General features: G+C 41.9%; 1 protein-coding gene across 1 annotated transcript in view; it reads right to left on the bottom strand.

Annotated features, from left to right (window-relative positions):
- The window catches only part of LOC143280912 (rab3 GTPase-activating protein non-catalytic subunit-like), a 55,867-nt gene that overhangs the window by 26,658 nt on the left and 15,580 nt on the right, over positions 1-13,629 (bottom strand). The window contains exons 14-22 of the mRNA XM_076585691.1: positions 12,784-12,866; positions 10,214-10,278; positions 9,094-9,184; positions 7,662-7,816; positions 5,897-5,953; positions 3,593-3,827; positions 2,904-3,001; positions 1,935-2,031; positions 517-677 (exon numbers count right to left, since the gene is read on the bottom strand). Coding sequence (XP_076441806.1) covers positions 517-677; positions 1,935-2,031; positions 2,904-3,001; positions 3,593-3,827; positions 5,897-5,953; positions 7,662-7,816; positions 9,094-9,184; positions 10,214-10,278; positions 12,784-12,866 — 1,042 coding nt within the window. The remainder of the gene's footprint in view (positions 1-516; positions 678-1,934; positions 2,032-2,903; positions 3,002-3,592; positions 3,828-5,896; positions 5,954-7,661; positions 7,817-9,093; positions 9,185-10,213; positions 10,279-12,783; positions 12,867-13,629) is intronic.

Below are 13,629 nucleotides of genomic sequence, written 5' to 3'. Positions count from 1 at the left end.
GTGGTGTGGTGTGGTGTGTGTGTGTGTGTGTGTGTGTGTGAGCATGTGTGTGTTTGTGTTTGTGTATGAGTCTGTGCACCTGCATCTGTGTGGTTTTCTTACCAAGTTTCAATCGCCACAAATTACTGATTTCTTATCATCATCAACTTAACACATTCTTTTGTTATGTTTTTGTTGTTTTGGTGGTTGTTTTTTGTTGTCATTTCTCGTTTCTGTACTACGCTTTAGAAATCAAATACACCAAAAAAATAACTGCTCTTTACTTTCACTTATTCTTCCCCTACTCTGTTACCCACCAGAACAACCACTGTTCCCACCAGCGGTCTTGCTCCACCCCCCTTCATTCCTCCTCTCCCTCTATCCCAACCTCCCTCCCTTCCTGTGCTGTATGTCACCTGTTTTGACATGGTCATGACAATGAAACACCATGTCCACACACACAGAGAAAAAGAAAGAAAAACCCGTTGCCAACACATTGCAGCCCTGCTCCAGACGCAAGGAAACCCACCCACCCACCTTGGCCTCTGTCTGACTGACGATGAAGTCGGCGGCCACCTTGCGACACACCAGTGCCGTGATGTAGGCGGCACAGTTCTGCTGGGACTGACTGCTGGCGTCACGCACACGCTGCCACCATGGTGAGGTGCGGTTCCCGTCCACCAGCACTTCTGATGTGTCTGTCAACACATTATCACTGAGGTCCATGGTAGATGGAGGGTGAGGAATTAACATGAGTTCACATCTCTTGACCAGTATCGGACCTTATCACTGTCTTCTGTGTTTGGAACTGTGCACTTTGGAAAAAGAAGAATCACATCTGCCATCTTCCAGCTTAACCAAAATGAGTGATATTTACTGAGTGGCTGGGTCTCCACTCGCTCTCTCTCTCTCTGTGACTCACTTCCCATATACTCTCCCCTATCTTCTTCCCTCTGTTCAGCTTCACACACACACACACACACATGAACACCTTTCTTTCCCAAATGTATCAGTATCTTTTACACACTCACCAATGCCCAGTGCAGTATTAGAAAGACTTGCGCATGTGTAAGGCATCTTCACTGGCTTGGTGAAACCCATCACACATAAGTTACAAATACCTCAAATATAACATTTTAACAATACTCACAATCTGAGTACTGGCAACAGCATTTCTACCAGATTTGACAACACATTAAGCAATGACTAGATGTAAATAATTACACTCAGCAATATTGATTTCAAATTTTGAACCAAGATAAACCCCACAAAATACTGTGTGGCCACCTCACAGTGCAGTGACAGCGTGGGCTGGAGAGATGCACACGAAGGGAAAGGCATGCTATAAGTGCTATAAAGGTCTGGCACAGGCTAGCGTCGTCAGTAATGCCAGAGAACAGTCAGACTTAATCCTTAATCATCAGATTTCATTTGTAAGAAGGAAAACTACCATGACAGTTTCAGACCTGTCTACCAACAGATTACTACTTATCTCATAGAGCCATGCACCCCAGCACTGCTCTGGTATCAACATTTGTCTGATCAGAACGATTTTCACATTCCTACATGTGCATAAACCGTTAGGAACGGGAACTAAGTTCTGAAGTATTTCCATATGCGTCCACACATAATTTGGAGGAAACACAGTCTATTTTCTAGGGGTTTTCCCACAATAAATAAGGCATGAACGCCCACTGAGGCTGTAAACTCCCCAGAGCTGAACGCGTTGACACAAACTGAAACTGGGGGGTGAGGGATCGCACGGCTGGGCAGCGCACGTCTGCAAATAGTCTCCGGTACAAAAAAAAGGTTAATTACCATGTTAACTGACCATCTAAAGTATACAATGTGCAGACAAATGAACAGACCTTACTACGCCAAACACGTGCGCTCTAACTGTGCACAGGTGCACAAAGACAGAGCACAGAGCCACAAGCCCTGCGCCGCACACCCACCGGTCATGGCGGTGATGGTCCTGACCAGAGCCTTCAGGCTGGGGATGGCGTTGGGGCCCAGGTACTCCATCGACAGGCAGTGGAGCAGCAGCAGTTTCTGAACACACACAGTCATCGGGCTTTTGTGAAACCAGCAATGACCACCACGACTGTGTACATTTCTTCATTCAAAAAGTTGTGCAACTTTCAAGGAACAGCAAAGACTCAAGCTCCACACATCAGTCTGATCAGTGATACATATCTGCTTGCGTACACATCAGTGTGTGTTCTGTGTGTGTACTGTGTGTGTGTGTGTGCATGCATGAGTGTGTGAGCATATGCACTTGAATGTGTACATATAGATATATAAATTCCTGATATATTTGTACTTTTCGCATGTACTACCCCCACTCCCCCACCTCTTCCTCCCAACATTCTGGTGACCCGGTACACTTGGTAATAAAAGACATATTCTGTTCTATTCTCAGGTTAAGCTGAACAGACCTTGAAACCCTACAATTATTCTTTTGCATACTACTGTGCTTGGTTCTGGGAATCTCTTTCACAAAACATCAGACACTGGTCCACTGTTACATCTTTCAAATCTAATCTTAAAACATATTTGCTCAAACAATATTTCATTTAATCCATTGATCTCCCCCCCCCCCATCCCCTCCCCCACCCCCTGACATCTTTGTGCATGTGCGGGTGTGTGTGGAGGGTGACGTGGGAGAAGTGTGTGTGTGTGTTGTGAGTGATGTTACACTGCTTTAGAACAGTATTTCAATGAGTTTGTGTCTTTCATGTTTCATGTTCCTGTAAACTTTAAACCAATTTTTAAAATCCCACCTTTACACAGATGAACAACAAGTCATACTTACAGAATAACAACATGCACCCACCTCCCTTCTTCTCCCCAGCCCATCCAAAGAAAAAAGGAATTTCTTAAAAAAGAAAAAAAAAAAATCATCAAATGGACAACACTCTTACCATGAGCTGATCAGGAGCAATATTACTTTTCTGCAGCACAACACTGATTTCTTCTGCTTTACACTTGCCATTTATACAGGCATGGAACAGCAGGTGAGCTGTAGAAAAAAAAAAGAATCACAAAGAGCATAGTACAAGTACATCTGCTTCCAACACCAACGTTTTCTCATGTCGTCTAGACTTTGTCATCATTCTGGAACAGATATTTTGTTTCACATAACAAATACGTTGTTTTCTTTTCACTTTATGGATCCAGCAGTATGAAGAAGAATGTCCAAGTGTATGTCATTTCATTGTCAAGAAAACAGCCACCAATTTCAAAATAAAAAATAAATTCACAAACTACACAAACCTACAGTGATAAAGCAGCTGGTATAAAGTCAACACACACACACACACACACACACACAACCCACACACCTACACACACACACATACCCCTAACACACACACACACACACACACACATACCCCTACCACACACGCACACACACACAAACACACACACACACACAAACCCTCACCACACATACAAACACACACAAAACGACACCCCTTCCACACCACACACACACACACACACACACAAACACACACACACACACACAAACCCTCACCACACATACACACACACACAAAACGACACCCCTTCCACACCAACACCCACCCACCCACACACACAACCTTACCCAGAGCGTGCCTGCGCTCCTCAGTGACCTCCTTGCTGACACAGATGGCAGGGGGTGCAGCCTTGCTGAGGGGGCCGCTGTCCTCAGCCCCCAGGGCGGAGTGGCTGCGGGAGGAGAAGCAGTGCAGGAAGGAGGTGACGCCCAGCAGGGGAGGGCACTTGGGCTCGTCGGCAAAGCTCACCGAGGGCACCACCACCACCTTGTGGCTCTCCAGGGCCGAATGGAACTTCTCCAGCTTCACACAGGGCAGCGTGGGAATTGTAAGCATCAACATGATAAAGCACACAAAAACAGCAAAAAAAAAACAAAAAAAAAACAACAACAACACCAACCATAAACAACAACCACCAAACAGACACACAAAAAACTCTGCTGAAATTCTCCATATTCACAGATTGAAGATGTTCCAATATAAGTATGAACATGGCAAAGCCAAGTAAACAAGAAAGTGGAAATTCTCGAGCTTCATAAAATGTTCTGTCAATGTACGAGTGAACATGGTAAAGCAAAGAAAAAAGAAAACAAGAGAGGCAAGGCCTTCAAGACTCACTTGTGACACATGCTGTATCCAGCAAAGGAACAGGAAATTTTTTTCCTGAAATTACGTTTATCTAACATACTTACCGTGACCCACTAGTGCAGACTCCAGCATGTAGTCCGATTCCTGTCCTGTGCAAACTACTATCCGCCTATGCAGAGAATGAAAAGAGAGAGAGAAAGAGAGAGAGAGAGAGAAATTGTTGAATTTGGTCTTGTATTATATATTAATAAGCTTAAAAAAAAAGGAATAAAAAACCCCAAGAACAACTGCCTGCTGGTGGGATGTACCAGGGATGTTTTGTTCAGAAATAAGTAGTCTAATCCCCAATGCTATGCTGCCGCTGATGTCATTCGAACAAATCTAATGTTTAAAGCTATGGGCCTTTTTCAGCGTGATCAGACTATTATTATATCTGAGGTAATAACACCATTTAAATCATGTTTTCTTGACACATCTCCATTATTTAAGAAATTCTTTTAATTCGGCCGTAAAGGAGACGTTGACATCACCTCAGGCACACTGCAACATCTATAGATCTGCACAAACCAGTCCCACTATCAGGCTCAGTGACCGAAGAAACGCTTGATTCAGTTTTTCTTTTATGTTAATTCAAGTCAATTCAGTTTCCACTTTAGAATATTCACATGCAGTAAACACGTCGATGGTGTAGTTAATGTAACTGTACGTGTTCTGTCTGGAATTTGTATTTCTTTTCTTGTAACTGCTAACAAGAAAAATGAGGTCATGGCATCTCCTTTTCAAGCGTTCTGGCTACTGGGACAAGGTAATGGCGTTTTCAGATTCCAGAACCAGCCTCATCATAAATAAACCGTTCTTGATCTCGAAATACAACTTAATTTGGGAGACTTACAAGCTATTATTGGTATAACTGTGAAGATTTTTTTCTACTATGTTTCAGCCAAATTTGGTATTGACAGACAAAGTATTTCCAAATAAAATGGCAATGTTAAAGTTGACCACAGACACAGACATAAACACAGACACAGACACACAGACAACCAAACATCAGGTTATAACATAGACTCACTTTGTTGACACAAGTGAGTCAAAAAGGAACCAAGAAAAAAATCAAGCAATATGATATAAACACAGATTGTTTGGGTTTTTTTTTTTAGAAGGAAATCAGACATGGATGGACTATACCCTCTGTGCATGTGTGCATGAGTGTGTGTGTGTGTGTGTGTGTGTGTGTGTGTGTGTGTGTGTGTGTGTGTGTGTGTGTGTGTGTGTGTGTGTGTGTGTATGCATGCATGCGACATTCTATTTTTATTTTGTCATAAAATTTCCCTCTATGTCCCTAAATCTCTTTAATCATAGCAAATAGGATGACGGATTCTCATTTGCAAAAACAGGTATGTGTATGTGCACACAAACATGCAGGCATATGAACATATGCATGTGTACACACACACACACACACATTTAAAGGACAACTGTTCCACTGATGACAGTACTTGAAAACTCAAGGAAGCTACTTTCTGACAGAGGAGTTTTTAGAATCAGCTCCTCTTCTATTAAATTGATATCGTTGGCATTTTTTATTTTTTTTTTTTTTTTAGAATAAGCAATGTTTCTGAACAGAAAACCCAAAGAAAAAAATTTCTGATGAACATTTATCATATCACATATGTTGGTCTGCACATTTCTTTTATCATGCATATCAGTCTAATATAACCATTAAAAAAATTTTCTTTAATTCTTGGCTCAGATAAAAATTTTCTGTTGAAAATACACCAACTTACCTGTTCAGAAATGTGAGCTGCCTCTTCTTTGTTGATGGCCAAGCTTGACTGCAGCATCTGTAGTAAAAAAGGGAAAAGAGAAAAGGTGAGAATCAATCACCCCTAGAAAAAAACAAGAGAGGCAAGGCCTTCAAGACTCATAATAATGACTGCTCTTGTTGTTGGGTCAGAATATCAGATTAAAGTGCCAAGTTTAGAGCATACAAATAATATATAAATATAACAGCAAATGCAGTTTTCATATAATTAGGCTTCATTTTTTATTTTTTTGTGCCCAACCCAGAGGTGAAATATTGTTTTAAACAAGATGACTGGAAAGAACTGAATTTTTCATATTTTTATGTCTAATTTGGTGTCAACTGACAAAGTAGTTGCAGAGAAAATGTCAATGTTAAAGTTTACCACAGACACACACACACACACACACACACACACAGAGACAACCGAACACCGGGTTAAAACATAGACTCACTTTGTTTACACAAGTGAGTCAATAAAGAAAAATGACCATAAATATTCTATGTCAGAGATATGAATCACCCCTTGATAAAAAAAAAATTATGGTAATTACTTTATGTCAGATCCAGGAATCAGTCCCTGATAAAAAATATTAAAAAAGACCATATTTCATGTCAGAAATAAAAATCATCCCTTGACCAAACATTACCACACAAATATTCTGTCAGAAATATCAATTATTCCTTGATAATAAAAAAACAAAAAAACAAAACAAGAACAATAACAAACAAAATATAATTATTTTATGTCAGAATTATGAATCACTCCCTGATCTTAAAAACCAAAAAGACAATAATTATCTAATATTAGAGATATGAATCACCCCTTGATAAAAAAAAGAAAAAAAAAAGACTAAGAATATCTTATATATGACAGGCACAATAACCATCCAGGAATTCAAACCCAGGACCTCATGTATGATCACGTCTTAACTCTATACTAGTTATGATAACATCCGTCACATATTCAGTATGTACATGTATCAGGACAGGACTTTATATAAGATTTTCTTGTTGTCCTGTTCATCGATAACTGTGTTGTATTGTGACATTTTCCAAATAAAATACTGTTTAAATCCAGTGCCCTCAGATGGAAAGACCAACGCTTTCAAACCACTTGACTGTCCAGCGTCTGTCTAAAAACTCACCTCAGAGTGGGAGGGCTTGACTGTCCAGCGTCTGTCTAAAAACTCACCTCAGAGTGGGGGGGCTTGACTGTCCAGCGTCTGTCTAAAAACTCACCTCAGAGTGGGAGGGCTTGACTGTCCAGCATCTGTCTAAAAACTCACCTCAGAGTGGGGGGGCTTGACTGTCCAGCGTCTGTCTAAAAACTCACCTCAGAGTGGGGGGGCTTGACTGTCCAGTATCCATCTAAAAACTCACCTCAGAGTGGGAGGGCTTGACTGTCCAGTATCCGTCTAAAAACTCACCACAGAGTGGAAGGGCTTGACTGCATCCATCTAAAAACTCACCTCAGAGTGGGAGGGCTTGACTGTCCAGCGTCTGTCTAAAAACTCACCTCAGAGTGGGAGGGCTTGACTGTCCAGCCTCTGTCTAAAAACTCACCTCAGAGTGGGAGGGCTTGACTGTCCAGCGTATGTCTAAAAACTCACCTCAGAGTGGGGGTGCTTGACTGTCCAGCATCCATCTAAAAACTCACCTCGGAGGGCTTGACTGTCCAGCGTCTGTCTAAAAACTCACCTCAGAGTGGGAGGGCTTGACTGTCCAGCATCCATCTAAAAACTCACCTCAGAGTGGGAGGGCTGAGCCGCTGCCACATCAGCCCCTGTGGCAGGTGTCTGTGTAGACAGGGTGTGGATGGCATCGTACATCTCCAGCAACCCCGTCTGCATGTGGGCGTAGCGCAGCAGCATCTTGCTGTCAATGTCCAGGTTGTCTTCACCTGCCATTCCAGCCACAAACACCAATCACCACATGCTTGCATTCAAAAAAGAAAAAAATTAGTTATTTATTTTGCGTGTCAAGTCGTCGTCTTCTTTTTCATTCATGGGCTGCAACTCCCAATTTCACTTGTATGTACACGAGTGGGCTTTTTGTATGACCGTTTTTACCCCGCCATATAGGCAGCCATACTCTGTTTTCAGAGGTGCTTGTGAAGTCAAGACAAGACACGTTTATTTCAGGAAACCCCATGGGGGTAAATGAAAATGTTGCATATTTTATGTAACTAACACAAAATACAAAACACATTTGGACACCATCATCTGCACGGCTTCAGTGGCATTAACTCCACAATCACATAAGTCAAGACAAGACATGTTTATTTCAGGAAACCCACTGGGGGTATATAAAAATGTATTTTATGTAACTAATACAAAATAAACACATTTGGTCACCATCAACTGCACCGTTTCAATGGCATTAACCCCACAATTGCTCATTTTCAGTTCAAGACACACAGCCACAACCAGGTTTGTCTGCCGCAGTCTCAGCGATCGCAGCATACCACATGTTTTTATGCTTGTGATGCCTCTGCAATAAAGTGGTCAGTATCACAGACTCACAACTAGGTAGATGTGGGTTCGAGCCCCATCAGAGGTGGGTTTTTCTGGTTTGTGGCCGGCTCCTTTCCTGAGCTGTGTGTGCTGTGGTCTCAGATAAGAAGACTGGGAACAGTCAATGGTCATTAAACATCACAAATGCATATATCTGTATCTCTCTTTTTTTTTTTTTTTTCTTTGCTGCCCCATCATCTGCACCATTTCAGTGACATTACTCCCACGCCGCTCATTTAGATTCCCCCATACATGGCCACACCTGGGTTCATCCGTCACAATTTCAGCATTGGCAGTCTGCAGGAAACCATTATGTTAGGTCGCCAGGAGGCCACACACCAGAGGAGACCCTGCACTGCTGCTGAGTCACTCCGGTGGTGTTCAGTGGTGCCTGTTCTGATTTAACGTACTTAGGACACCACCTACTAAGCCCCCTACTAACGACAATAATGGCTTAGTCGTGGTGTCAGACTGAGTGAGCATCCCTCTCAGAGTGGAGACCGCCACCACGTCCCTCAAACAACAGCCCCCCAGTATCTGTATCTCTATGCCACTCCCCGAAAATACAAAACAAAAAAAAAGAAAAAAGAGTGTCATGCATGGTCATAAAAAGAAAAAAAACAAAAACAACACCCCAAAACACATGCATGTTTTCTGCACTGACCTTTGGCTGACAGCTGAGCAATGCATGCCTGAACCACGTCCTGCATGAAATTCACTGACAGGTACCGTGTGGCCAGGATTCGCTCCAGCGCCTGAGGGTATGCACAACATGGTAAAAGGTGTGATCATATATCTTTATCTGTGTGTGTGTGTGTGTGTGTGTGTGTGTGTGTGTGTGTGTGTGTTCATGGACATGTGTGTGTGTACGAGTAGAAGTCTTGTTTTTGGATTTTGTGGGGTTTTTTTTTACAGTGTCACATTGTTAGTGTAGTGTAGTGTGTGCAGCGTAGTGTGTGCAGTGTAGTGTAGTGCAGTGCAGTGTAGTGTAGTGCAGTGTAGTGTGGTGTGGTGTGGTGTGGTGTAGTGTAGTGTAGTGTAGTGTAGTGTGGTGTGGTGTGGTGTGGTGTGGTGTGGTGAAGTCCAGAGTAGTGTGCAGCCTATTGTGGTGTGGTGTGATATGTGGTGCAGAGTAGTTTGTGCAGTTAAAAAATTGATTATCAGTGTGTGTGTGTGTGTGTGTGTGTGTGTGAGTAAGCAAGAGCAAAAGTGCATGTGCATGCCTGGATGTATGTGTGTTGTGAGTGTATTTGTCTACACTGAACATGTTTGTGTATGTGTGGGTGAGTATGCATGTACATGCTTGCCTGAATGAGTGTCTATTTTGTGTGTGTGTGTGCATGCATGTGTGTGAACATGCACATGCATGCATGTATGCATGTTTGTACATGTGTGTAAATGCATGTACATGCCATATACGTGTACGCATGAGTGGGTATGTACATGCGAGCAAAAGTGTACAAGTGCATGCCAGTATGTATATGCATGTTGCGAGTGCATTTGTGTACACTGAGCATGTGTGTGTGAATATGTGTGTGTGCATGTGCATGCCTGCCTGCATGTGTGTGAAAAATCGCATTTGTGTGTGTATGTGCATGCATGTGTAAAAATATGCAAGTATGTTTGTATGAATGCATGTGTTTGATCACATGTATGCAAAAGTATGTAAGCGTCATGTACATGTGTGTGCATGCGTGTGTGTCAATGTGTTCACGTGCATGTGTTCTTAATGTGTATGTGTTCTTATTGATCTGAAGTAAATGACTAGAAAATCGGCTGCTCACCTGGTGACTAATGCTAGCAATACGTATGTCCAGAAATATTTCCTTCGCTGCACTCTTCAATGATTCTGTCAAACAAACACAAACACACACACACACACACAAGCAGAGAAAAAAATTGTTGTTGAAATGTAAAACAAAACACATAAAAAAAGACAACTGTCTTTCCAACTGTTATGATGAACCGTTGTACAAAACAAACTGGCGAAAAAACAACAACAAAAACTCAAGGCACATACTCTTTAAACATATGTACACTCTTGAGTACCCACACATGCACACAGTGAAACAATTATACACTAACAAACACACAATCATAAACACATACACTCACACTCACACACACACACTTTCACTCACACACACACACACACTCACACACACACCCACACACACTCACACACCACACACACACTGAATGGGAAAAGATGGGTGGGGCATCTGGATGTTTTGTTATGTAAAACCCCCTTTCTTTTTTTTTACACACATGCAATATTTCAGGCCAAAATACATAAGAGAATCCTGGAGCCAGTTGCATTGCTCGGACGGAAGAGCCTAGTATGGTTGTGACCCGCTACTAACTGTGTCGTATGGAACTGACCAATGGTGTAGTTCGGTCAACGTTGGCATTTAGTCACGTGTAACTGTCAAAAAGTTAGAACCAAGCAATGCAACTGGCACCTGAACTCCACAACAGCATCTGGCGAGTCATGGAATCACAAAAAAATGGTGTAAGGCTTTCTAAGTGGTGGAATAAAAAATATAACAAAAAAAAAATCCCTAACATGTTCATGACTACTTTTGCAAATATGCACAAATAGTGGCAGCCCACTTATGTCCAGAAGAATAAAAGAACGTAGTGACTTCTCAGGTCTTCTTCTTCTGCGTTCACTCGTATGCACACGAGTGGGCTTTTACGTGTATGACCGTTTTTACCCCGCCATGTAGGCAGCCATACTCCGTTTTCAGGGGTGTGCATGCTGGGTATGTTCTTGTTTCCATAACTCACCGAACGCTGGCATGAATTACAGGACCTTTAACGTGCGTATTTGATCTGCTTGCGTATACACACGAAGGGGGTTCAGGCACTAGCAGGTCTGCACATATGTTGACCTGGGAGATCGTAAAAATCTCCACCCTTTACCCACCAGGCACCGTCACCGTGATTCGAACCCGGGACCCTCAGATTGACAGTCCAACGCTTTAACCACTCAGCTACTGCGCCCGTCAACTCCTCAGGTTAAAACTTGTATTACATTGTGTCACTTTTGTCAAAACAGATTTCTCTGTGTGGAATTCAGCCTGCTCCCCCCAGTCTGGAAGTATCTCCCTATCTACAAGCCTATTTGTTTTTCTACAGAATTTTGCCAGGGACAAATCGTTTGTTGCTGTGGGTTCTTTTATGTGTTCTAAACCCATGCTCAACAGGGGATGTTGGTTTATTATCTCATCCAAAAGACCAGCACCCAGACCAGCACCAAAGGTTTAATGAAGGGGTGAGTAAAAAAGTCCTAGTCCGTGTATGGGAATCGAACCTGTAGACACTTGCTTCCTAGTCGGGCACATTACCACCAGGGCACCCCGCTATATAAATCTTATGTCACAAACCAAAACAGATGCTGCTCCCAGTGCGGAGTGATGGCCCGGAGGTAACGCGTCCGCCTAGGAAGTGAGAGAATCTGAGCGTGCTGGTTCGAATCACAGCTCAGTCGCCGATATTTTCTCCCCCTCCACTAGACCTTGAGTAGTGGTCTGGACACTAGTCATTCTGATGAGATGATAAACCCCGAGGTCCTGTGTGCAGCATGCACTTAGCGCACGTAAAAGAACCCATGGCAACAAAGGGATTGTTCCTGGCAAAATTCTGTAGAAAAACCCACTTTGACAGGAAAAACAAATAAAACTGGACGCAGGAAAAATACCAAAAAAAATGGGTGGCGCTGTAGTATAGCGACGTGCTCTCCCTGGGGAGAGCAGCCCGAATTTCACACAGAGAAATCTGTTGTGATAAAAAAAAAGAAATACAAATACAAATAATCAACAACTGAACCACTGACCCCACAGCAGAGATCTCACCACACACAACCACCATCAATGCATACAACCCATGCTTTCTTGACTTTCACCTTGGAATTAACATAAACAAAGCTGTTCATCGTTTATGTTTTCTTTAAAAATTAGCACATATAAATCTCAGGAGCATTAATTTGTTCATTCTTTGAACAGCAGTGAAGTGGCCTTTAAACATAAATGAAACAGGAATCCATCATGTAATCATCATACTAAAGTTCACCTTGCCATGTTAACCAATAAACAAATGACGATATATTTCTTAAGCAGTGAAGTGCCCTTTCTATGTAAATGAAACAGGAATCCATCATGTAATCATCATACTAAAGTTCACCTTGCCATCATAACCAATAAACAAATGACAATATATTTCTTACTTTTTCAGCACACACACAAAAAAAGACAATATCTTTTTCAGTACAAAGCACACATAAACGACAATATCTCTCTTACTTCTCCAGCAGAAGAAAATCACTTGTCAATGATAAAAAAAAATAACGCACCTGTCTCTTTGCTTGCTTCCTTCAATGAGGTCTTCAGTTTCTTCAGCAAGTGCAGATCTCTGGCTCGTTTGCTGCTCTTGTCACTGCACAAGATAGCCATGGCTCACCTACTTTATGATGGAATACAGTTGGGTGAAAACATAGCAGGAAGTTCATTATAGACCCTTACTGACTATGTTCAAAAGGAGACAAAAGGGAACACAAAATGCGTGCGCGCACACACACACACACACACGCATTCACAACTTCCTCTCCCCTCTCCTTTTTCTCCTGTACCCCCCACCTCCCCTCTCAAATGCCCTCTTGCATTCCTCCACCCATTCCCTTTTTGACTCACTTGTGTAAACAAAGTGAGTCTATGTTTTAACCCTGGTGTTCGGTTGCCTGTGTGTGTGTATGTGTGTGTGTGTGTGTCCGTGGTAAACTTTAACATTGACATTTTCTCTGCAAATACTTTGTCAGTTGACACCAAATTTGGCATAAAAATAGGAAAAATTCAATTTATTTCCAGTCATCTTGTTTAAAACAATATTTCACCTCTGGGATGGGCACAAAAAAAGAAGCCAAATTATATGCAAACTGAATTTACTGTTATATTTTTTTATTTTTTTTATTCTCTAAACTTAGCACTTTGATCTGATATTCTGACACAACAAGAGTAGTCATTTTTATCATTTTTTGTTCAAACAGGAACTTCTTTTGCCAAGCATGGAAGTTATATTTATTTGGCATGTCTTTGGTGCAGATAGCAAAAAAAGGGAAATTAATATGTAATTAATCCTAGGGAGCTTAATTTGCTTTAAACTGATCTTTCTCATCTTAAACATTACATTTTGAAATTACACT

This window comes from Babylonia areolata, chromosome 4, assembly GCF_041734735.1.
Source record: "Babylonia areolata isolate BAREFJ2019XMU chromosome 4, ASM4173473v1, whole genome shotgun sequence".
Classification (NCBI taxonomy): Eukaryota; Metazoa; Mollusca; class Gastropoda; order Neogastropoda; family Buccinidae; genus Babylonia; species Babylonia areolata.
Note: the sequence above shows the minus strand (reverse complement) of the source record. Positions and strands in the feature narration are given on the sequence as shown.